Raw genomic sequence first — 25,914 nt, 5'->3', positions numbered from 1 at the left:
CCCCTGCGGAAGAATGAATTCATCAGTTGCTACAGCTCTTGAGTTACACAGGTCTGAGACTCATGAGCCTCATAAGAAACCTTAAATACATCCAACAATTTATCTAATAGCTGACCATCTGCTTAGGAAAATAATTTTAAGTAGTTAGGGCAATTCTATTAACTGCTATTTACTATGTGAGTCATGTTGCTCTTTAAGTTAACCCTAAGCTAACAGAGCCTCTTCAGTGGGCCCTGGGCCCTCTGCCCAAGGCAGTTTTGAAGAGGGTGCTTGATCACCTTTATGACTTTCAAGATCTAGCAAAGTCTGCAATACCTCTGCGCTCAAAACCCACCCCAAGCTCATACTGCACTGGGGCATAAAAGAGCATTAAAGCAACTTCTGAGTGACATTTAGACCACACAAACAAACATGCAGAAAATTCTACCCCCAGGAGCATTCCCTGCGAAGGTACCACATACCAGCCCAGAACACACCAGCTGAACACAGAACGTACCAAACACAGCAGAACATACCTGCTGCCTAATGCACTGCTCCAGGATGGGCTCCTGCACCTTGGTGAGGGCAGGACACCCTGAGTTCTGTCTGTCAGAGCAGAAAGCCACCTCACACATCCTCCCAACAGCTCTGGAAACAACCAGCACCCTGCAGCCTGTTCCCCTTCATCTGCCTTCTCACCCCCAGTACAGAGGTATGAGGCCCCTCTGTGTGTGGCAGCTCCACTAACATACCTGCTGGGTCCCAAGGCTCAGAGGGCGGCAGAAAGATATCGCTAAAAACTGTTTCAGTCGCTTGACACAGATGAGGTGGGATGAGGACAAGGAAGGGATAAGTGTGCGTGCAGGTTTAACGCCATTTATTCAGTCCCTGCCCTTTTCCCCTTAGCGTGATTGCAAAGTGCATGATCTCCTTCGTTAAACACGATGGAGAAGTTTACAGGATGCAAGGTGCTCCTGTAGAATCACTATTTTATGATTAAGCACAAGCACAAATATCAGCTGAAGGGGCAGAAGGAGGGCTGGGCGCAGGGGGGCAAAGTCCAGCATTGATACCTGAAGGAAGATCCGAGGAGGAAACATCCCGGAGCGCGGGGGTGTGTCGAGGGACTGACAGTTGGTTGCACCGGCTCCACGGTGCAAAAACCATCCGAGCCGGGCAGGGTGAAGCGGTGGCAAGGAAACCTCGCCGCCGTCCCGGGCGGGGGATTCGGCAGCACCGAGAGGGCAACGGCGGCCACTTTGAAAAGTCGCGGGGGAGGCAGGAGCGGGGCCGGGGACACGGCGGGGGACGCGAGGGAAGTTGAAGCCGCCCGCGGCGACTGCCGGGACCGCTGCCCGCCGTGCTCGGGATGCTCGTGCTGGGGCCTCCCGCACCGCGCGGACCGGGGGAAGGCAGCGGGGCGAGTCCCGCAGCCCGCCCCAGCCGCGTGGTCCCGCTGCGCCCTGGGAGCTCGCACAGCGGGCACCCGCCCCCCTCACCGCGGCGATGCCGGCATCACCCACCTGCCCTCGGGGCGCCGCTCCCCTCCGCGCCGCTCCGGCCGCGCCCGAGACGCGTGTGGCGGTGCCGGCCCGCCGGGCGCTGCCCCGGCCCCGCTCCCGCCCTGCGGCGCCCTCCGCCGCAGGACGCGGCAGCCCCGGCGGCGCGGAGCCGGCAGCACCGACTCCCCCTGGAGGGCGGCGCGGGCGGCGCCGAGCGGGAGAGGCGGCGGGGACGGGCCCGGCCCCTGCCCCTGCCCCAGCCCCTCTGTCTCTGCCCCGGTCCCGGTCCCAGCCCCCGCCCCAGCCCCGGCAGGTCCCGCGGCCGCAGAGCGGCTCCCCACAGCGGAGCGAGCGGCGCCCGGCAGCCCCGCAGCTTTACCTGGCGGTAACCGGGCACCGGGAGGCTCCGCACCGACGGGGACAGCCCGGAGCAGCATCTCGAGAAGGGGCTGAAGGAGATTGCCACTTATTTCAAGAAGTCCAGCTCTTGTCTTCAGGGACCTGCAAGGGTCAGAAACGGGCTTGATCTGCATACAATGAAAGGAGGCAAGGAGAGGAGAACAAGGAGAGGAGGGCTTTCCCCGTACATTCTACCGAACATCTACTTCTTTCCAGGCTTGAAAACCCACCCAGTGAGTTTAAGCCCACAGCTATACCAAGTGGCACAGGGCAGTGCAACGCAGAGGTATCTGGAAAGACTGCACAAGCAGAGAAACTTGCACTTCCTTCCCTTCTCTGCTTAACTGTCCTTTACTACTAATGGAAAGGAAACCCTGTGCATTACTATTTACTACTCTGGAAGTGTTTAAGAGTTCTCAGTAAAGATATGAAATCTTTTACACAAGTTTCCCATCTCCCATCGAGTAGGTCCCACCAGCGTGCACACAGTGTTTCCTGCCCCTGCCCCTCGGGGCTGTGCCTGTCCCCAGCCATTGCCTGCTACTCTGCATGAGCAGACTTGGGGAACAGCCATGACTCATCACACAGCAATTCTGAAGCGGGGAGAGAACCTCTCAAGAATCTGAACCCGCTGCTCTTTGTGGATCTCTTCTAAGGTTTTTATTATTTCTATTTTTCAACTTTACATCTTAGCAAGTCATTTATCTACAAATTCCTATTGGTTGGATGTTACAAACAGGAAAAAACATCAGCACAACTCCACACTTCCCACCAACCCCATGGCAAATCCCAGCCTATGAAAAACCCGATTCATTGCAATGTCAGGCAGCCCAGGCCCTTCTCTGCAGGGGACTGCTACAGCTTGGAGGCTTGTGCCATGCAACTGAAGTTATTTTGGGATTCCCAACTCCAGAGATGGCTCATGCCACATCTGCCACACTTTGACCCACAGCAGCAGAACTGGAACCAACCACTTCACAACACCCTCAAAAACTATGAACCCCTAAGATTAACAACCTAGCACCCAACCCCTGTGCTGTGCTGGGCTCCCCTCTTACCCCAGATGGGTGGCACACAGGCTGCCTTTCCACGCGGCTCCGAGTTAGAGTGGAAGCCAGAGCACTGCTCCACACACAATGGGAATCCTCCAGGGAGGAAAAAAGTGATTTTTCCCAGAAGTTACAGAAAAAGCTGGAGTGATCTCCCACACAGTAATACATAAAGATTTTAAGAACAACATATATTGACTAGCCAAGTCAAGAAAAAAAGAGAAGTGGGTGACTACGAGACATTCAGGAGCCTCATCAAAACATGCTCCAATAATGGTGAATTTAGAAATGCTGCCTGCCCACATGAAGTTGCTAGGGCTTTTTGAGAAACTCTGACCCTAGAACTGGGCACTGCTCATGTACATGGCAAAACTGAGACCATTACAAGAGGCAGTATTTTCCCACTCCTCAATTACGCTCCATGAAATTTTATGCTGTGCAATTGTATTTGAACTAGATGGGGAAGTGCCATGCTGTAGCGATTACCTGTTTGCCAGAATTTGCTGCTCCTATTCAGCACTGCTCCTTCCCAGGGTAGTGTTTCCTATATGGTAGAGGTTGCCTCACATCTCTGGCCCAGATCCTCAAAGTCATCCAAATGACTCTCTCCCACTGAAATCATTGAAAGCTGGGAATCAAAATACTTTCAAGGAGCAGGGATGCAGTTTCTAAATCTGATTTTCCTCCTGAATACATTAAAATCAAAGTTGCTGCAGTCAGCTCCCTTTATTAAGCTGTCAGGCTGTTTTCTTCCAACCATCCCATCCTCAGCACATCATCTCACAGGTTTCCTGAGCCACAGATGTTGATCAACTTATCTTTGAAGGACTCCATAAATGCTTCATTATGTTTCTTCTCCCACTTATAACTCTTTTTTGATTTTTGCAGCTGATCAGTTTTAAGATTTGATGTAGATCATGTAGATTTTCTTTTAGATCATCAAGTCATACAAGATCCAAAGCAAATATGCGAGTGCTTTCACAGGGCTGGCTGATAATGGCACCCTGACAAGCCTCTAATGTTTCTTAGAAGTTATTTTTCTTTTATTCCATTAAAGCATTCTGACACAACTACCAAAGCCTATTACCTTCCTTTTGGAAGGAACCAAAGCCACTGGTTCCTTCCCTCAGTGGCCATTCCAGCTTGGATGGCGTATCAGGTCGCCCCTGTCACCTACTGATTTTCTCTGTGCAGCTGGGAAGCCTGCAGTGTTTCAATATGTTAAATATCAGTATCAACACCTCAGAGCAACTGAGATCCTCTGTTACTTTTCCATGCTCATTTCTCACTTCTGCACAAGTAAATGTGTTTATAATGAGCAGCTGCAGCTTTATGTCCTATTTAGCAGGATAGGATAGCCTTGATTACTACACTGTGATCTGAACACATCTGTTGCCTTTCATTTGAATTAAGAAATTAATTGGGTTTTATTATTTTTATGTTATTATCCCTGCTAAGTATCAGAACTGCACTGTTTTTCAGATATTTCTTCTGGTACGCATTCAACGTGTATTGTTCTTACTTGTAGAGGTTTCTACTTATGCTCTCCCTTACCAGTGGCCAATACCTACAGTAATTTGGCCCTAAGGAGTACAATAATCTTACATTTTTACTTTGTTTTTATAATATATGAAGGGATAGCAGTACAAGAGAGTGCTAACTTCCTTTCCCTCCTTAGTCACTCATGAAGGAAAAAACAGCATTACTGTGATTGCTGTGGCCATATACGCTTGGACAAGGGACTACATGAACAAGTAGGCTGAAACTACCTGGAAACTAAAGAGCCTCCAGCAGCCACGGGGAAGGTACTGCCACATGCTCCGAGGTGACTTGGGTTGCGAGCTGAAAGAAGTTCAGGACTGCAAGGAAAGAAATTAAGTTTCTGATTCTCCTGTGTACAGCCAAGAAGGGCTTTTTCACTCCTGAAAAGTGGAGTTGCAGTAGCATACTGTACACTGCATCCTAATTGAACAAGCCAAACTCCTGAGTACTGGGCAGCTGAAAAGCAGTGATACAAGATTATTTGCACTTCTCAGACTTAGCAACTGAGCTCAAGTAGTAAACTCTAGAAGACTCCCTAGAATAAACTGTGAAATGCTTCCTTCAAAAAGATGAGAGCAAAGTAAATAGAAACTTCACACTTGAGACCTGTCATGAAACTCACCCCTCTCTTTGCCGATACTCTGTGAGTGACAGTCTGCTTGGGCGCATCAGTGATGCCACTGTAAACACAAAGCAGACTCCTGCAATGACTACAGCCAAAATCAGCCTGCCACTCTGGTAAGCACCAGGAAAGTCATACCTGTGTATTGGGGCTTACTGTGAAGCCTGAAGATGATCATCAGTTTGTCTAAAACAGAATACGGAACAATTATTGCTTTTTTAAATAGAGAAATTATTTCTGTCTAAGAAAGAGATTACTTTCTGTCAGTTTTGGAGCTCTTCTCTCTGGTGAAGCTTTTCTTTCTAACCAAACCGAATCATCTGGTATATGCAAAATTACATTTAAGGGATGCGTAGTTTGCAAAGCATCATCAAACTGACTACTGCATTAGCACACATACGCAGTGTTGTTCAACAGGACACTTAAAATGATGTATTCCAATTTGTACGTAATCCCATTCCCACAAACACTGTCTTGCATCTCCTTAAAAGCAGTGAAGGGCACTTGTGTTAGTCTAAGAGAAGGGATGGAGGCAGGGTTACTTGAGGTCTTTTGGAAACACTAGCAAATTCTTCAACATGACAGATATACCTAAATAAAAAAATCCTTATGTGTGTATACATAAGCAATTATTTTTGCTCACATTGGTCAACAATAAATGTTAGTAATTTTAAAATCAACATTGGAAAACAAAAAGAAAAGGCAGCAGCTAGATTTTGTGAAGAGAATGTCCTTTAACCAAATCACACATGCAAAATTCTGCTGGAAATGCCCGTTGCTAACAACTTAATGAAGGACACTACCTGGTGTCAGAGAGCAAAGCCTCCTCACAAACCACTCAATTCCAGCATAGGAGGAGTTCAGCTTTTACCTAGGCTTAAGGAAAACAAGCTAAAATCAAAGCAAGATTTGTGCTCAAAGGGAAACGTGAACCCCATCTCCAACGCTGTTTAAATTCTGCCATTTGCACTTAGGTCAGGAACAAAAAGAGGATCTTCAGTAATTTAATGTTAAGGGTTGGACTGTTCTCTAAAAGGCACTGTCCAAACAGACTGTGGATTCATTCCTCTAAACACTATTCAGCATGACAGAATAGGAGATGGAGTTCAATCTAAATTTAAGCATTCTCTGTAGACTATTAATAGCAGAAAAACTGGTAGCATGAATCATCATGTGGGAGCTGCAGAGCAACAGCTATTATATATATAAGTTACCTTTATACAATAAATGAACTGTTGGAGTTGCAAGGCCCAGCAGAGGAAGTCAGATGATTCTTCTTCACTTAACACTATTCTCATTTTATTCTAAGGAGCAATGAAAGGGCAACCCTTATGTAACTTGTCAAAATACACATTGTGTATAACCAAGCTCTGCCACAACAGAAATTGGAGATGAAAAAGTAGCGACTGGCCCTGTTCCTGCTAGGCAATAGTGATTCTTGGAAATGGTGCAAAATGGTGGAACTTCGTAGGTTTATGAAGTTAAATTAGTGTTTCAGTATCTTGTTCCAATGCCTGTGTAAGTTAATGACATCCCTTCACGTTTCTTCTCTACTGGGACAATAGCCCAACTATATTATTTTGTTAGATTAGCCATTTTGAAGAAAGATTTTTTGCAAAGACCAAACATTCTCCAAAGCTGTGATTTTTTTCACAAGATAGTTCTGGTTATGAGCACCACAGACTTCACCATGAGCTTTACTCCACTGCAACTGATGGACTCTGAATGCAGCCACCCAGAGACACACAGTGTTAATTAACTCAACACACTGGCATTTTGGTGCTCTGGGGGACATTTATTTATGAAACCCATGATAGAGTCCGCAGCCCTGTGAAGCTCTCTCCAGACTGTTATGTCTCCTTCTCAAGTTTCTTTCATTTTTAAGAGCTAACTTTTAGGCTTCCGGTGTGAGGAAAGAGCCTAAAATTGCCTAAGAAAAGGAAGCATAAACAAGAGAGTGAGCTATGAACAGCACTGGAGAGAAGCACAAATATTCCTTCACACGACAGAATCAATGCAAATGTCTAGCAGTAAAAATACTGTGATAAGACACCGTTGTGTTGAACCCCGTTTTCATAATGCTATTAAAGAGGTTCCAAAGAGCTGAAAATCCTGAAGGGCAAAGAACATGTAAGAAAAGTTGACATCATATTTTTCCAACATGGCATTTCATATATAGAAATTCAGTTCCACAGAGTTCAGTGAAACCATGGTGATACAGAAGGCAATGGCAGGCATAAAGGCTAATAAAAACCTTAACTTGGATTAGGATTGATGGCATCACTCCTTATCTACTTTTCTTAAAATTCAGAGACAAATTTGTTTCTAAACATATTCCTGCATGGGAGAAGTTTCAAAGCAATTTTTCTAACAGAAATCAACCTAATACAAAAAACCAACAAACATTTAATTAGACGCAAATACTTTTCTAATCATGAGCTGCCAATGACAGACATTAACAAGAAACTTCTCCATTCCAGGTAATGGTTGCAGCATCAAGCAGTAATTCATATGGAAGGTACTGGAGCTTTCCACAATATAATCCCTACTTTTTGAGCAAATTCAACAGTAGGTGCTGGCTGTTAATAACTTCCCATCTGGAGAAGAGAGTTCATTTTTAATGATAAGTTAATGTCTCTGTTATAAAAGAATTTTGTGTGGAAAGAACTTACATCTTCCTCAGCCCCTCCTGTCTATGCAAATTGTGGAACTACAAAGAGCCTTTGGCAACACAGATGATACAATCCAAGTCTCTCCCATTGATCAAACCAACTGTGAAACCCTTTGTTTAGCTGAAAGTTCTGTAATGCTAACCTAGTTCTTATACCTCATTTAACTGCAAAACAACAAATATAAGCTTCTGTTTAACACAATGAATGTTATATTGCTGTTGCTTCAGAGGTTTTTATTTTCCTATTCCCTATAGCTGCAGATTTTCATTTTAGTAAGACATTCAAAAGTTATTTAACCAATTTCATTATGATCAATACACTTATGGAGCTTGGAAGACAATGCACGAAAAAAAACCAACCCAACTTTGGTTAGGGAGCATTATCTCAGTGGATATGGGAAAGAAGAGTTGTGATTCTACAGTCTGTGCAGACACTACTAGTTTAGCATACCTCAGGCCTGGCCTGCGTCCGGCTCACTGCTGTTGTCTTGACCTTCAGACTGCCAGCTGCAAGTGTACAGGTAACTTCTACAATGCTGTCATGCACTTGCTACAGAAAAGAAAAACATCTATTTTCTGACATGAGTTTACTACACTACCCTTTTAAAACATTTAACACCCCCCCCCCCCCAGCAATTATGAAAACTGATGATCCATACTTAAAACCAGGATATAAATCCATTTTGATAACTAAAGGAAGAGTTTTCCTAACCCTCTCAAATTCAGGGAGAATATTTCACCTCAGGAAAGGAGATGCTTTCTTGCAGAATAACATTGTTTGGACAAAGATTGCTGAACAGTCATAAATCACCACTCAAGCTAAACAAAAAGTCAGTCCATTTCAGAACATTTGCAATAAATAGCTCATTCCAAAGCTCTGGACCCAATTTATTCCGGAGCACTTGAAATTGAAGCTCTAAATCAGGATTTGAAAACAGTTACCATCGAGGATGCTGGAGACCAAACAAGGTTTGAGGTGTTCGAGTCTTTATTTTCACCTGGAAGTTTTATTTTTAGGCATCAGACTTTGAACTGTTCTAGGGATTAAGTCCCCAATTCCTCCCCAGCCCGATTGCTTTAGAGAGGGAGGGCGCGAGCACACACACATGCACTGCTTTATGTGGGCTGGGTTAAGTAACATTAATTCTAATCTTGTAATGCATTACACAAGTTGCCTAAATAGAACATATTCTCTGCATTTCCTTTCTCTGCTACTCATGTTCAAGACTAGGTCAACACTGGCTATGTAGATGCCTTAAGTATTTACCTCTTATGTAGGGTATTCACCAGCTTATCATTTAAAACCCTTTGGGAGCAGATACTGTAGAGTATGCTGGTATACCAAGAGAGACATGACTTCCAAACCCCATGATGTTATAGGCATACGAATCATTCACATGCACTTCTCATCCATAGTGTATAAACCTCCACAAACTACTTCCTGTAACATTTACTCTTGAAAAAATACAGTGTTAGAAACAGTCTTAAAATATTCCCTTTTGTAGCAGCTCCACTCAAGAAAACATGAACACACATTTTGCTATTTGCAATCTTTATTTCATGAATAATTAAGAAGAGAACATGGCAACATTGGCAAATTGAAGGCATACATACTAAATACTTATACAGAATACATTATGGAGAAAGTAAATGCCCAGATCTTTAGTGGTCCTTGCAAACTAAAAGCATATTAGGTCCTCCAAAAGGTTTAGCTTAAAATATGCTTGTTGACCTTTTAAGTTCCAATGATGAACATCTTGTGCCTTTCAAACCAGAAGCAGGGTGAAATACAGTTTGAACATACTACCAAATTTTCCTCAGACCTGTATTTCTCAGCTCTAACTAGAAGCAAACAAAATGTTGGTTTTTTTCTCCTTTTTATATATACACACTAATACACCACCCTAAGTATTCAAGACGCAAGCACTTCTTGAAACATGTTCAATTTTATTAAGAACCTGTAGATGTACCTACATGTATAACATGTATACATGTATGTAGATAGATATATCTATCTATGCAAAACCTCTCTATAGATGTAAAATGTCCATATATGCCAATGTGTGTGTGTAAAACATTTGAAAGGGCTCTGGAAAAAAGCGCTTGTTGTCTAGAACAAGAATTACTAAACCCATACATGTACTGTTAGGTAAGTCTAGAGTTGTGTTTCAAGGGACTATAAAGCCAATACAAATCAGGAAAGCTGGATGGATGAGAAGAGCTTTTAAGATTCACTGTGTTCTACATCACCTTTAAAAGCCACTGAAAATGAGCTTTAAATTAGCTATTTGAGATATTATTGCTGGCTGCAGTGTCATCTCAAAGAAGGTTAGTCCTTAGTCCTTATCCAACATACTGATGTGAAGTTAGAGTGAGATATCAATAAAATTCTGTTCTTTCATGAAGTCCAAATTAATCACACTGTTCTGCTAATTCTGCCTCACACCTGAACTGAAAGGACCCTCACCCAAGGGTTGGAGGGTACCTATTAATGCCCTTCTGTCTTTGATCTGGAGAGCTGTCCAACATTAAATGGGATCACCGATTTATTTCATATACATAGAACAACTCTTGATCATTACTGACCTAAAGTGAACTTACAGTCTGGAGGCTAATTAGTCTATGCTTTGTTTAGTAGTGTTATACTTGCTTGCCATTAGATAAAATGCAGGAAAAACATTTCTGTTCAAAATAACCCTTCAGATATGTTTAAAAGTGCTGCTTAAAAATAGTAAAATTGACCTTACAATACACAGAAAAAGAAAAGTTTCTGACAAACTGAAATGGTGTAAGTTACAAGGATTAATTACTTCAGTATGTTACATGTACTTGTGCCCTCTTTACTGAGCTGATTCCCAAGTAATCATCCTAATGGAACATATGCAATAATTGGAAACCAGTAAAAGCCTCCAGAGAACTTTCAACAATGGGACAAAAAAAGAGCAGCTTCTTTCTCCCCAGCTGTTGAAACACAGTCCAGAAACAAAAATGACTATTCCATTATTGCAAATGCAGTCTACTGTCAAACCAGGTCAGTTCATGAACTGTGGAACCGGGACTGCCAATGGCTCCTCTGCAGCAGGAAATGTCCACTGGGCTTCCTAACTACCATATAAATACACTAGTTACATGCAATTAAAATAATACACATATCACTAGAATCAAAATGCCTGTAATACATAGCTATACTGGGGCAAAGTAGGTTTTAAGCTTTAACTTCTCCAAACACCTTGTTCATATTCTGGAAATCTATGCAAAATACAAAAGCCTTAGAAAAGTGCAACAAAACTAGCTTCATGACATTTTTCTTTCCACTTCCATAAATACAATCTCATAAAAATATTATTAAACAGAAGCATACTTCCCAGTGGAGAACAAATGTGCCACATTTCAGCTTTGAGTAAGGGATTTTGGCTAAACTGAAACCCCCTGAAAATAGGGGATTAAAATGAAACCAGCTTAACTGCATCAGGCTGCCATAACACTCTACCAAAAGTTTACCCTACAGTTTTGCATCCACAAGTCCTGCTGGAACTGGCTGGAACTTTATGGGCAACTCTGTGGCAGACAGTGGCATAACAGTAAAGAATATTCCAAGTAAAAGCTAAGCTAATGTCAGTTGGAAGAAGTCATCCTGTAGTCATTGGTTTTACTGAAGTTTCAGTGTAGAGGAAAAAACTCTATTATTTCAGAATGAATGAACTGAAGGAGACGAGGACAGAGGCCTCGTCAAACTGAGTTCAAGGGTGCTGCATCCCAACAACTGGCAAGCACAAATACATAAGGAAAAAAGGACACTTGTATCAACACGTTAACAGAAATTAGAACTGTACAAACCTTGATCTTTTAAGTTACTTTAAATAATTACCAAAAGCATAGTTGCTACATATTCCAGATGCTTAACATCTTGGCTTTGACAATTAAGAGTACTACAACACTGATACCGAAATCAGGGAATACAACAGAAAAACCATACATGAATGAAGGACTGGGAATGCTCAGCAGGCCAGACAGCAATTTAAACCCCATCCAGCCACTCTCCTTTGAAGGCAGAAACACTGTGAGAGCAACCTTTCTAAACAAGGACAATTAAACATACATTAGAGATGTCTGTAAACTCTTAACTCATCTAAGGAGTTGATAACCTGGGGGCAAGAACACCTGATGGACATCCTGGGATGATGTAGGCTGTATGAGAGATAAAGAAGTCATGAGAGAGTTGAGCAGCTCTAACATGTTTCGCCAAGCAACACAACAGGAAAGCACTTTACGCTTGGGAAGGCACAATGGCATGTCCAGAACTTGTGGATGACAACTACACTTCAATACCAGTTCTCTCCACATCATTTTTCAAAGTGATTAATATTACTGAGCATTCAGACACTAATGCTAGCTTAATGGAAGGAATTCCAGAAATAGAGCTTGGCAGAACATAAAAATAAACCAGGAATAAGTATTTACAAAGTCAAGGGAAGGATCACAACCAAAGTATATAGGCAAATCAGCCTGTACATGGACACTAGTACTTTAAATCCTCTCTCTTAGGCCACCTCAGCAAGAGCAGTACTCACAGTAGGCAAAACCATAGTGTAAAGGTGTACAACTGGATTCCTTCCCAGAAGAATTCAGCCCCTTATCAGCTCTTGCTTGATGCAGCCTGCAGTTAAGCTGTGATTGTATTAGTTGCAAGAGGCAAATAAGAAGTCCTCACATGAACACAGTTTTAAAGGCTTAACTTTAGCCTGTGCATAGCTTCACACCAGCTGTCCAGAGGGGGCAACTTTGGAAGATACAGTCATGCACCACCTGAAACCAGACAGCATTTCCAAACCAGTCCCAAGCAGAGCACAGAAAGAAAAACACCTATAAGTTCCCAAATAACTTTGTTTAAAACAAAGCTATAATGAAATTTGTACATTGGACCAAAACTGTACAGCAACACAGAGAACTGAGTACAAGTAACTTTTTGATGATGGAAAAGATGCAATAGAATCCAAATGTCTCAAGTGTTGAATCAGGGAACTGAAAAAAGAATAGGTAAAAACTTAACATTGATATCATTAACAGAAATGAGATGCCAATGAGAACTTTGTGTCACAGCTACAAAATTCTTAAGGCAGGCCCTCAGCACTTCAAACTACTGTACTGCAAGCAACAGCCAAAGTGATTTCTCCTTAGGCATGTAAATCCAGAATGTGACCGCTGCCAGTGATATTAATGCGAGTTTACACCTACACATTAAAGCTGAGTTCATTTAGCTCTGATATGATGATGGGCTTTACAGAAAAACACAAACAGTGGAAGCATTTTACAAAATTGGAGACAAAAAAATATCAGAAATGCTACATGTAAATTCAGGAATATATTTTATGCAAAAGAGAAAAGAATTACTTTTAAATCAGAATATGCTGTAATTGAATACAATATTCTGGATAACAATCCAGAAACACAATTCTCAAAGGGAAAATTTCACTCACCATTTTTCAGAGGCATGAGAATGAGAGGTCTTTATGAGGGCCAGAGAGTCACACCAGAGATACTAAACTAGTGTTTCTATTTAAGTAGACAACCAAATCAAACTGGATCAAACAAAACCAACTGAAAACCAAATCAAATGTAATCCACTCTGAAGTCATACCAGTTGGTTACTGTTAGATATTCCATATCAAAACTTCTCCAACAGCATTTTCCTGAATAACCCAAGTTAAGTTTTTCCTCCCACCCATTCTTCATTGGTAAAGAAAATCCCACCAACGTTCATTCAGTTCGTTCCTACTAATCTTGCATGAGGATGACAACTAGCCAAACCAAATCCACATTTGGCTGTGAACTGACCTCTCTGGTCTATGGAAGTGTTTCAGTAAACAGGATCAAAAGATGATACAGCTGTATCTGCAGCAATATGCTCCATTTTATTGCCCACCCCACCCCTACAGCTGGCAATGAGTAACCCTGATATGCTACAGCACAGGCATTTGCAAGGCACATATTAAAATGCAGTAACATAAATTGATGATAAAATATTTGTCCTTTTTCTAGTACATTCAGAAATATTTTCTGGATTAGAAAGAAAGGAAAGTAAATCAGCATAAACTTACACTTCAGATGTACAAAAAAACCCATGCTGTTTCACGATTAACTATGAATAGGAACCAAACAGAACAGTACCATCGTGTCCAGAAGGACTACAGCTATTCTTCCTCTTGAAAAACTGAATGCAGTTTGGGCCTTCAGAAAAAGAATGTTGTAGAGTGCAGCAGAATGCTTGTTTTGGATCTCCCATTGCCTCATTACTTCCACTTGGACAGCAGCTGTGCAGCACCTTCTATGTAAAGGCTCAGATAATATCATTATAGAAAACACTCTTCATGAAGCCCAATATTCCTTTACAGAGGCTTATCAGACAAATTAAGAAGAAGTTTACAGAGCTCTGAAGTTGAAAACAAGGTAATGTTTTTAATTCTTTTTCCTCTCTCCCTATGAAGACTAGCAATTCATCTTTTTAACAGAAAGTATCTGGGAAATGTGATTTCCCCTTTTACAAATGATGACACTGTTAGTGTTTCAGTTAAGGACTAATAGAGCATACCAAGAAATGAAGTTGACTATTGGACAGGAAAAAAATCAGCTTAAAGCTCCAATTACCTTAAGAAAACAGGTCATGGGTGAATTTAGACCAAGAAATGCTTTTCTTTTTCATTAGAAGAATATTTTCTTCAAATCAAAAGCAACGAGTAAGACAATCATAGGTAAGGAAGTCTGTCCAGAGGATGAATAGAAAGATTTTTGAACACAAATAGGCAAAACCTAGAATTTATTAGTAGGAGATGGACTGTGAGACAGCAATAATATGCATTTCCAATAAGACTATTCTTATTGAAACTTACTGGAAGAAATCAAGTAACAATTTTTGAAGACATATATGGGAGAGGAATTTGTATTTCAGACTTTTATTAGAATCTGTTAATGAAGATTTTTCTCTTGAAGCCTCTCTTTCAACAACTGACTTTATATTACATTTGCTCTTGAAATGCACTAATGAATCATCTCTGGGTATTTAGCTACTTTTAGGGTACCAAAGAACTGTAAGTGTGTATGAGACACTGCTGCTCTGAAAACTTCTCCCAAGTCCTTCAGCATGGATTAAGTAGTTATGTTGCAACTTTTCATAATTTTCACAGGCACATATCAGTGTAAGCACGTATTTTTACACAACGCTAGCTGCTAGAGACATGCTGAATTGTTACTCTTCACATGGGCTGTTCTTCAGATGATAGATTTTTGGATTTGGCAATAATACTGAGTTAAATCTGTGCTTTTATACCATGATGAAGTTTCACAGATGCCAAGCACAGTTGCATTCACTGCGCTAACATCCTTAACAGTCATAAGAGCACCACAGGAATGGCAGATTCATTTTCTTTGTAACAGGGTTACTGTGTTGAAAGAGCATGTGCTTATAAATAGCAGTTGTTACAGAACTCGCTTCTAAAGTAGGCTTCTGCTCAATATTAATGAGAGATGTTCAAGTGTGGATTAATTGCTGATAAGTATTCAGAAAAATAACAGGCAGAAGCAATGATAGAGTGAAGTCTTCCCTCGATTTGACAAACAAGATTACAACAAACAGCTTATTACAAATGGCTATATGAAATCATTCTGAGCTATTAACATTCCACACAAGGCCCTGAAGTGCCAGGATTTATCAATTCAATGATCACTAAGGCACTTACTTGAACTCTTTTGCCCAAGAACTGTTACATGAATTCAGGTACATTTTAGGAAAATAGAAGTTGAGCAGACGAAAGTTTCTCAGTTCCTTCCTTGTGACAGTGAGTCATTTCCACGCAATATTCAAGACTACTGGGTGTATACACATTACATCAGTTCCTCCATAGTTCCTGTCAGAGAATGTCTCACCTTCTGTCAGACAGATGAGGATGTGCAAGATCAACAAAAACCACACAGAAAACATGGCAAAGATGGATTTTGAGACAAACTACTTCATTGTTACATCTTATTGAAAATATCTTCTCTTCAGAGAAATGCTATCCCAGTTCCAAAATTCTGTCACAGAAATCCATGATGTATGTTCATATTGCTGTAAAGCCTGGGGTAGCTGTGTGTGCTACACAAAGGAGAACCAGCGGAAAGAACAAGCCATGCAAGGGTTAATTATTGTTTCATTTCTGTTACAATGGAAGCACAGGGAGTTTGGAAAGATTCCTTGAAATACAGCATGCCCGGAAAACCAGGAGCTGTGTGTGCTAGTCCTTATAATCCATAAAGTTGGAAGCCACATAGCTGTGACAGAGGTAGGCTTATAATGAAGCTTTAGAATGAAGAGTTCTGTGCCAAATTTTTCGAGGTATTGAGAGCACTTTTCCACTCAATTTGTCATTAGGAATAAAAGCTTGTTTTCCTAGAGCATTGTGCACATTTAAAAGGAGGGAAAATAGCTGTAAAGGCAATAATTAAATTACCATCAAGAACTCTACTGTATTGGGGTGCCATATGCTGTTGATAGAATATTCTAAGATGCTACAGAAAGTTCAGTAATATGATGCCATGTTATCCTTTTCCTTCTCAAAGCTTTATCTTTGCTATATGCTATAGGATCCATTCATCTCACTCTCCTAGGAAAGAAAGCTCCAGGAAGTCTGGCTGGAAAGGCAGCACATAAGTAGTCCAGGCTCTTTAGGCTACATAATTAATGTGAATAGCTTAACAACTTGGGTTATTCCAAGCACTGTGGCAACAAGTTCTTGCTTTTAAACACCTATTTCCAGGCTTAGTAGCTGAAGCATTCTGAGGCAATCCAGCATAGCGTCACTGAAGTTTGAGGGGACTCAAATGTTGCCAGTTTTCAGTGAAACAGGGATTAGCATTCAGTAAGGTTTCCATCTGGTACTCATGTTGGTTCTATCCCATGGATCTGTTGCATTATTATGGTTTCAGGTTTCAAAGTATTTGTAAATTGCTGTAACATACAGCATGACATTCTGCCAGTCCGGACGCTCAGTTCGCACCATTTCATTGATGTCCTGTCACAGAAAAGAGATTGGTCAAAACCAGGAATGACAGCCTTGTGAGTTACGTGGTAGTGTTTTTAGAAATTCCTGCGAATGGTAAATCTGTCAAGTCTCCACAATTTAAAGCACTGATGAAAGCTCTGTTTTCTTCCATAGATCTTTGTATTGCTAAGAAAAGGTAAACAGCTATGAATACTGTATTTGTAAATAGGTATTTTCTTGACTTAAGATTGAAATGTCTAATGCTGTGCATGCAGGAGTTGTCCCCCACTTTGTACAACAATACAGTAGTCAAGACTTTAGTGTTCACATACCCCCTACACCAGCCTCCAAGTCAATGCAACCTACCTAGAAACTGTGAGCATAGAATCAAGGCTCAGAAATTAACTGAAACTAAAGTTACTATCAGGGTAAGAGTCTTCAATAAAGAACTGAATCCCTTTTTACAGCAGACTACTGAACTTTTGATTTGAGTAAAGATGCAAGGAAGAAGAAAGTTTCCTACCAATTTGGGTATATCCGAGAGACTAAGCCATGGGTTCGTGTCTAACTGGTCGGCCAGTTCACACATGTTTCATGGTAACAGTCCAGCAGACTGTCAGTGAATGAGCAGCATAAACAAAGCCTGATCTATCCTTTTCAGCACATGTACAAGGGAAAACAGAGTGATGTAGTTTCTAACAATTTTTGTTTACTGTAAGGTTCTGGTTTGTTACCTTTGGGTCCAAGAACCTCCAGAGCTCAGAAAGAGAAAGTAGTTATTTTATTTACCACAAGGAAGTAACTAAACACTTTCTTACTCAGGAAGCAAATAACTTCCCCTTACATTACCACTACTGTTTAGATACAGGAGTCTTCACACCCTTTTTCACCCTTCACCCATCGACAAAGAAAAATAAAAAATCCACAAATATACATGGTACACACTGCATACGTAGGTATGAAAAAGAAACTAAATCCTTACGATGGATATAATTTGCACTTAGAAGATGTAATTCTATTCACTTTGCCTTTTTAGAGCATCTGTAATTATGTACATGACAAAATGAAAGGACAGACAGTAAACATTTAGACTGAAGATGAATTATGCAAGAACTGCGGCAGTTATTTTCCACAATCTAGTTCTTACATCAGCACTTTGTGAGAAACTTCCATGTTTCAAATCACTGACAATGCCCAAGTACGAAAGCCCAACAGTTGCACTGCCATTGTCAGCAAATACAATCCTGGGGGACAAAAGCGCTGATAAGGATCAAGGCAAGTGTTATCTTGAAAGATGCGTGACTTTGTTGTATTATTAGTTGCCAACTATGGCAGCTCTGTTAGAATTCAGGTTACAGAAGTATCAGTTCAGTATCATTTCTGATACTGGCAATTTTAGCTGGGAGGCTCCTAATTCCGTACCTTCAGATAGCTTCCTTTTCTAGTACTGTTGAAGTCTAGTACCGCCTAGTACTACACTGTTGAAAACTAATTCTTTTAAGCTTCTATTTGTATAAGAAAGCTTATTATAAACAGTAATTCTTGCAAAAGCTTACAATTATTTACAATGATGACAAATTAAAAGTCTAAACTTGAGAAGTAAATTCTGACTTTCATATTACACTGACTAAAAGAACAAATTACGTAGCTTGATTTCTACCCCCAGAATCCCAAAAAAGCCAAATCATTTGAAAGTAGGTCAGAGACAGGAGAGAATTAATGAATTCTTGAAGACTGTATCATATAACTATTTCTCAAATACATTGCCTTTAGTATTATTTCTTATGGTACTGAGAGATGAGTTTTGGTGAATCTTCCTTTTATACCTCAAGAGTTTATATGTTATAGGCCATCAGCTTTTTTTTGCTATCAGCTGCTTTTGCTGCAGCTGTTGCTGGACTACAGGTCTGTATCTCAGCCACTATTTAATGCAAAAACCATGTAAAGCTTAAGTTATTGATGACAGTGGGTTTATTAAACAAAGCCACTGGGATAGGGAGTATCTTTTATGTTTTTCACTCAAGCATGACACAGGGGCAACAGCCACTAGCTGAGCTCATCTGCTGCTATTTTTAAGTATAAAGCAATAAAATGTTTCAAAAGTACAAAATAGAATAATTTGATTTCTATAAATGGGTCATCATTTATTCAGTATGCATTTAAAACTTACCAGAGTAGATTTGATGCCAACACTTTCAGCTGCCTGAAAAGCCAAAGTGAAATTTCTTCTCTGTTAGAACACAACATAAAAACATGTTAGAAGACAAGGAAGTATTCCTTAAAGCATAATAAAGTGGTGTTACGAATTTTCATAGTAATGCTGCTACTTTTGCTTCAAATGGAGTTTGTTATTTGGACATGGAAAATTTGTATTAATTCCTTATTCAGAAGACTGTGCTGAAAAATTACCTCCAGGGAAGAATGAGCTAAAAATCCTAAAGAATTTTTTTAAGGCTGCATTATCATTAATAATACATCTCCAGGTAACACACCATTAGGTACTAACTATAACACACCAGAACACAGACAACTGCAGTCTTGACATCTTCTAGTTTACCTTTATTTGATACTACCACTTGAGAAGAGTATGAGAAAGTAGGATGAAACAACATCCTTGTGATATTGAAAGAAATGAACAAAACATGTCAAAAATCAAATTTGATGGATTTAAAATCTTTAAGCTTAGGCACTCCTTGCTTCAAAAACCTGACCTGAAAACACTTTCCAAGTGTTTGGGTTAAATAAAATGCCTCAGACTTAAATTTATGAACTTTTAATGTTTGTTTGTTTGTTATATCTGTTCCAAAGTTTTGTTTAACCCAATGTTCCCATAATATTAAAAGCTTATAACAAGAGTAGCATCGAGGTAGTTTGAAGTGTTTAAATTATGAACCCTAGTAACATTGGTTATTTTTAAAACTCAAATGTGGTCATTCTTCTTTATTAATTCTCATTAATGATACAGTCTCACAGTCCCAGGAAATGGATTTTTAATATCTTACCTTGTCCTGGCTATTTAGTTCTTGATAGGGAATATGGGCTGGGAGGTAAGTATGGAGGACTGCACAGAAAGCCAAACCATCATTCCAGCTACTGCTGAAGTTTGTTATGTCGATATTCTTGAAGGGGAAAAAAAAATATAAACAACATTAAAATCATAACCTAGCAAGTGTTAGTTATACCAATCCACCAATAGTTGTGGGGATTGGTTGGTTGCTTGTTTTTTTAAAATACCTTTGAAGAAATCAACAGAGAAAGTGAACAATCTAATACTGAAATTCAGGGGTAAGAAAACAAAATGCACTGCTACAGAGATCAACAAAAAAATTGGAGTTATAAGAAAGTCAATTACTGCAATCCTGCATTCTTCATTATTCAGTTCCAGTAGAAAACTCAGTGGCACTGGTAAAACACACCTCCAGAGACTGTGCTCATGACTGTAAAAAGTCATCCCAGTCCAGCAGAGTTCTGAAGATGCCTCTGTGACCTGCTAAGTTACTGTATGCTTGGCTGTTGGCAGTCAAACAGTGGTAAAGAGGCTAAGTGGACGGCAGTCTGTTTAAATTTTAACTGAGAAACAACCAGTAATAACAACTCACAGTTTACCTTTCAGACTTTTATGGAGAAATATAACTACTCTTTTAACATCTAACTCGGCTGGGCTTAAGCAGACACTAACCAGTTCCCCTGTTCAGTTTTTTATGTAGCAGGAACTACAACCTTCAGCCACAGAACTGCAGAAACACAATGACACAAGTCAGCGATTCATCTGAGAGCCATTTAATCATCATCACCTGTCTTTGACAAGACACAAGAACTCCTCACTCCTAATGCAGAAAACTCCACACAGAGTTGGTATTACTGTGCCACGCTGGCTGAGAACCAAGGCAGTTGTATTTCTTGTCAAAGCAATGATTTGGATTACAAATGGAAAACAACAGAGGGAAAAAACAAAACTCAAGAATGTCTCCATTTCCTGCTCAGCTTTAGCACTTTTTATACAAAGTCCACCAAACACAGGTTGGAGCGTACGTGCTGAGGCTCACAATGCCCAGGGCAGTGGTCTGAGCCTCGCCGGCCGTGCCGCTGCCTGCCTGCAGACGGAAATGTCATTGTTGGAGACCCCCAGTCTGTGGGAACGTGTTCCTCACACAGCTTCCTCAAGCCACAGGGATGGGAAAATGTAACAGCAAAAGGAAAAAAAAAAAGCAGCTCTCCCTCCTTTCTCCTCAAGAGAGACAGGAAATTGGGTTTAAACTAATGCTTGGTTAAAAGTTTTTCAGTGTGACTTAAATAGGCAAACAAATGCAACACGGTACAAGGCTTTAAGGAAAAAAAGGGGAAAAACACGAGATTTTTTAGAGCCAGTAAATTCCTACTTGTGCCTGCTTACAAAAAAACTTTTCAGAAAACTCTCTCTCCCTAGCCTGTAGATCACATCTGGACCACTAGGATGGATAAAGGTAGGGAGAGTGCTTTTTCTTGTCACAGTCATCTGTGGCAAGCTAGTTAGAAAGAAATCAAATGTGAATGGCCATGTTTCCTTTGCTACACAACCTACTGAGGGAGAAAAAACTTTGATCCTGGGTTTCACCCCTTGGGTGAAAGTCTCCCTCCTTCCCCAGGATGGGAGAGTGATGTGGAAAAGGGAGGAGAAAGAGGTCCGTTGGCATTGTCACAGCTAAATTAAACACAGATCTGCTCAGACATAAATGCATGCATTGAGCCAACTATAAAGAAATACTAAAATCATACTAGTTAAAGCTACTGGAGAGCATTAGCAAATATTTAAGTCTCAAGACTACAAGGATAGATCTGACATTCCTTATTACAGTAAGGAGGAATGCTGAAGCATTGCTGAATCTTGTTAACAGTTTTTAACCCATCAATTTCCAATCTGGTGAACTGATGTTGGATATTGCTTCAGCAAGTACCTGTTGAATTGGTATTATTGCAGCATATATTCTATTTACCATAGACCACGAGTCCATTAAAGCCAGTCAGCAGTCACTACAAATAAAATGAAGTTTGATAGTACCTTGTCTCACAAAGCTTACAATGGCTTTTCTCTCCCAGGTTATTTATCGGAAACTTTAGTAACAGCTTGAGCCTAAACACCAGCATCACTGAAGCACAGACAAGATCTCGGTATAAAAACAGGGATGGAAGGGCACACAGCTGCAATGTGAGAACAATAGCTTCTATTGGAAATGAGCACAGAAAAAGGAGAAGCAACCAATGCAATGCTGTTGAAGCTATGAGCTGGTATAGCGATCTCTACAACAGTTATTAGGATGGACATCAACAGGTAAGAATGCAATCATCAAAATTAGAAAACAGGATGCTGCAATGATGTGTGTGAGATCATAAGAACTACACCTGAGGTTTGACGCTGTGGATGAAGAAGGAAGACTTGTGCTCAGAGTATATGAAGAAAAACATCGCAAGGTATCAAAACAGTCTGGATGCACTAAAAAATAGACCTACAGAACTACTCGGGCTGAAGAGAACTCTTCACTTGATGTAAAAACCAGGATTGCTTACCTCTAAAATCTAGAGACCTTTTTTATATTTCTGTTAAGTATATTCCCTCATCCCCACACATGAGCAAGAAAAACAGGATAAAGTTGTGATAAAAATGACAGATTAAACTAAACCAAGAGAAAGTCATCTTCCCTCACACGTTATGGTTGTATAAACTAAAAAAATGAAAAACCCAAGAAAAACCCCAAACCCACTTTAAATATTAGCAGTATCCATACAATGTTGAACTTTGAATGGGGAAAAAGGGCACTTTATAAAGTTAACCTACAAATTTGGTTGTTTCTCAAAAAGAGCTCGGAATACCCTGTTTTTCTAAATCTTCTTGGAGGGTCCAGCTTTTATTATTAAGACAACAAGCAGAAAACAAACCCATCATCCAAGAAGCTTAATGTATCCAGAGAAGCCCAATTAAATACAACGGAAGGAAACAATTAAAAGGGACTGGTTTCTGTTTCCAATTGCTCTGAGCATTATGAATTATTATTACCTCTCAGACTAAAAAAAGTATAATATTGGTCAGACATTAAAAAACAAATCTAGAAACTGGACAGATTGTAATTTAAACTGAAAATTTAATTTTTTAAGGAGGGCTTTGAGCACAAAACTGGCACATTTAAATACAGCACAATTTCATTTCCCAAATGCTTTTAACTACTTGTGGTTTTCTGAAAAAGCCTGGGCAGTATAATGAAATCAATCTTGCATTAAGCTCTTATTTCTCAAGGAATTGACGGTAAACAGAACATCAGCCTAAAATCTCTGACATAATTTCTTCTTTACTGCTTTTATTAAGTAATTGGCTCTATTAAGAGAATTCTGCTGGAATCTAATCTGGAATTTTTCTTCAAGCCATTTCAGACCGCAAAGTATTAAAGCAATGGAAGGACATACTTTCAGATAAATTGTCAAATGAGGAATAAGCCTTTCTAGAGATAGGTGAACTGGAAGGAGAGTTATCAATCCTTGTCAATGTTTAATACTTCAGAGGGCAGTGAAGTCACTTCTTGTACATTGGAGAGATTGTTTTTAAAAAGGCAATTCTAACAAAAGGAGTTGAGCAAGTGGCTGTTGTCACAAGATCATCTGTGGAAGACATTTTCCAATCAGGAATAAAAACAGTCAAACATTTGTAAGATTTTAGTTCTAGAGGCAAGAGCACAAGAAGATAACAATTTACATAACCAAACAGACCAAATGCTACAGTCCATTCTACAGCCTTGATAAAGAGGAGAGAAAAAGATGGTAGGCAATACCCTGGTGGATCCACAACCAACAGACATTTCAAGCACGACTCAAGCTCCTATTAAATTGCAAAGTGCAGAGTAGGAGCAGGCACCACGAAATGAGCAGCCCCTTAAGCCACATATTAAGAAAGAGTAAGAAGATTCTTTCTGAAACAAGGCTGAAATGTAATGGGAACAACAACTGAAAAAAAAAAAAATCCATCAGGGTAGGCTGGAATATAATAGTGGTTAAACAGTAAATGAACTGCATTTGAACATGAATCAGAAATGCATCCTTGCAGCAAAGAAGGCAATCTGTATCCTGAGGGCATCACTAAAAGTACAGCCAGCAGAAGGAGGGCTGGGATTCTTACATTTTACTGTACCCTGGTCAGTCTACACCTCAAATACCATATAAAGCTTTGGTCCCCTCAGTTTAAAATAGTCAGTGAAGAATAAAACATGGGTCCAGCAGAGTTATCAAGATGATTAGATGGTTAGAGAACACAACAAATGAAGAAAGGGTGATGGAATTTGGTTTATTCAGCCTAAAGAAGATTTAGGAGAGTTGTAATCAGAGTATTCCAATGCCTAAAAGGCAGTTATAGAGGAGGTGGAGGTAGTCTCTTCACAAGGACACATGGTGACATGACAAGATGCAACAGGAATAATTTTTTTCCTGGAAAATTCTGGAATTTCTGTCCATATATAATAAAGTCCTCACTGTGAAACAACAAAGTGTTGTAATAGTTTGCCCAGACAGTGGAAGACTCTCCTGCAGTAGAAACATTCTAGACTGCTTAACAGGGCTGTGTATAACAGGGCTCTTGCAACCTATGACTTTTCTAGAATTCGTAATTTTAAAGTGTTTTTAACCAGTGTAATGCTAACTTTGAAATTGTTTCCTCTCGCTTTTTGCAATGATCCTGAATTAACTGAGGGCCTTCTACAGTCAGTGAAAATAACCTTTTTTTTTTAAAAAAAAGGCAAGAAACAACTATTAACTGTTCTAACCCAGTGAGTCAACCCTTGCTCCAACCCGAAAACTCCACAGCTAAAACCCTGCAAACATCAAAAACCCCAACTACAGAAGATGTAGTTTCTAACTTGCAGTTCCAAGTGAAGAACAAAGCTATGTGAACTATCACTTCAGCAGACACATCCACAGCTGTCTTCAATTTCCCTGAACTATGTATATTACAATCAGAGCAGAGGCACATACTGCATAGCAGCTATTTGTCCATGCCTTGCTCTGCACAAGAAGAAGAGGTTCCCACATCTTAACTCAGTTTGGCTGCGAAATGAGTTAGGACATGGAGAAAATAAAAACATGTGTCTATGTCTCTGTTGTATTGGTTAACAAAATAAGCAGGCTGAGAAAGCAAAAGCATTGATATGATTTGGTACTATAATATATATTAAAACCATTAAAACAAGATTTGAGGTGTAATTGTACAGACCTTGGCAGGCTTCTTCACATGGCAGAAAATTACTACTAAAAAGCTTGTAAAGACATATACACACACACAAAAGTATCCACTAAAAAAATTACAAAAATAAAACTACAAAATAACTGCTATCCACGCTCCACTGAATCAGGATTCAATGATTCTCAAGTCACGGATTTAAGTCGAGGCTATCAGTACTTCTGGCAGTAGGCAAGAATGTAGAAGTATTTCTGCAACAGATTAAAGAGCAGTCCCAACTACTGCCTCTTCAATCCTAGCTTTTGAAAAGGCAGTAATAGGCAAACTATCAAAACCCTTAAATATTGACTGTTAAAACTTCTTTCCATCCCGAAGACATGTTACTTTTCAGTTTTGGCACAAAAAAAAAACAACAATAAAAGGAGCGGTCATACTCGAAAGACCCCAATAATAGCTTCAGACATTAACATGCGAAGCACTTACAGAGATACAGACAGCCTCATAATTTATTCTAAATATTGTCATAATTAAGTCTAACTAGTTGACATTTCTCTTGTATTAGAATTCAATCCAAACAGAAAAAGGAAGCATGTCCTTCCTTAACTCAACAATTTTTGGCTAAAGCATCAGAGCTTAAACCAAGGAGAGAAGTGTTTTGGCAGCCTAACTACTTAGATGAATCAATCAGACAGCACCAGGGACATCATGCACACCATGGAGTCATTATTTGAACACAGGCTGACATAAGCACACACTCTTGGCCTCTTTTAGTGCTTTTAAAGAAAAACAATATAATACTCGGAGTAGAATACAGTCTTGCTCAGTGTTGTTAGAAACGTGTATATAAGAACAGGCTTCAAAAAAGGCAACCCAAACCATCTTTTAACTTTAGCTTTGTTATTCTACACTTATTACCTGAGTACAAATGAACCGTTGCTTGAT

At 40.1% G+C, this 25,914-nt stretch overlaps 1 protein-coding gene across 8 annotated transcripts in view; it reads right to left on the bottom strand.

Moving 5' to 3' along the window:
• Window positions 1-15,346: 15,346 nt before the first annotated feature.
• Window positions 15,347-25,914, bottom strand: part of SPECC1L (sperm antigen with calponin homology and coiled-coil domains 1 like) — a 63,012-nt gene continuing 52,444 nt past the window's right edge. For all 8 annotated transcript variants that reach the window (XM_061465949.1, XM_061465951.1, XM_061465953.1 and 5 more), the window contains 3 exons: window positions 19,781-19,897; window positions 18,949-19,008; window positions 15,347-16,808 (listed from right to left, as the gene is read on the bottom strand). In XM_061465949.1, the coding sequence (XP_061321933.1) occupies window positions 16,719-16,808; window positions 18,949-19,008; window positions 19,781-19,897 (267 nt within the window). In that variant the 3' untranslated portion in view covers window positions 15,347-16,718. The remainder of the gene's footprint in view (window positions 16,809-18,948; window positions 19,009-19,780; window positions 19,898-25,914) is intronic.

This window comes from Pezoporus flaviventris, unplaced genomic scaffold (assembly GCF_033815535.1).
Source record: "Pezoporus flaviventris isolate CSIRO_AGI_PZ_B2104156 unplaced genomic scaffold, CSIRO_AGI_Pfla_v1 ptg000041l, whole genome shotgun sequence".
In the NCBI taxonomy this organism is placed as follows: Eukaryota; Metazoa; Chordata; class Aves; order Psittaciformes; family Psittacidae; genus Pezoporus; species Pezoporus flaviventris.
This window is presented reverse-complemented; position numbering and strand designations above follow the sequence as displayed.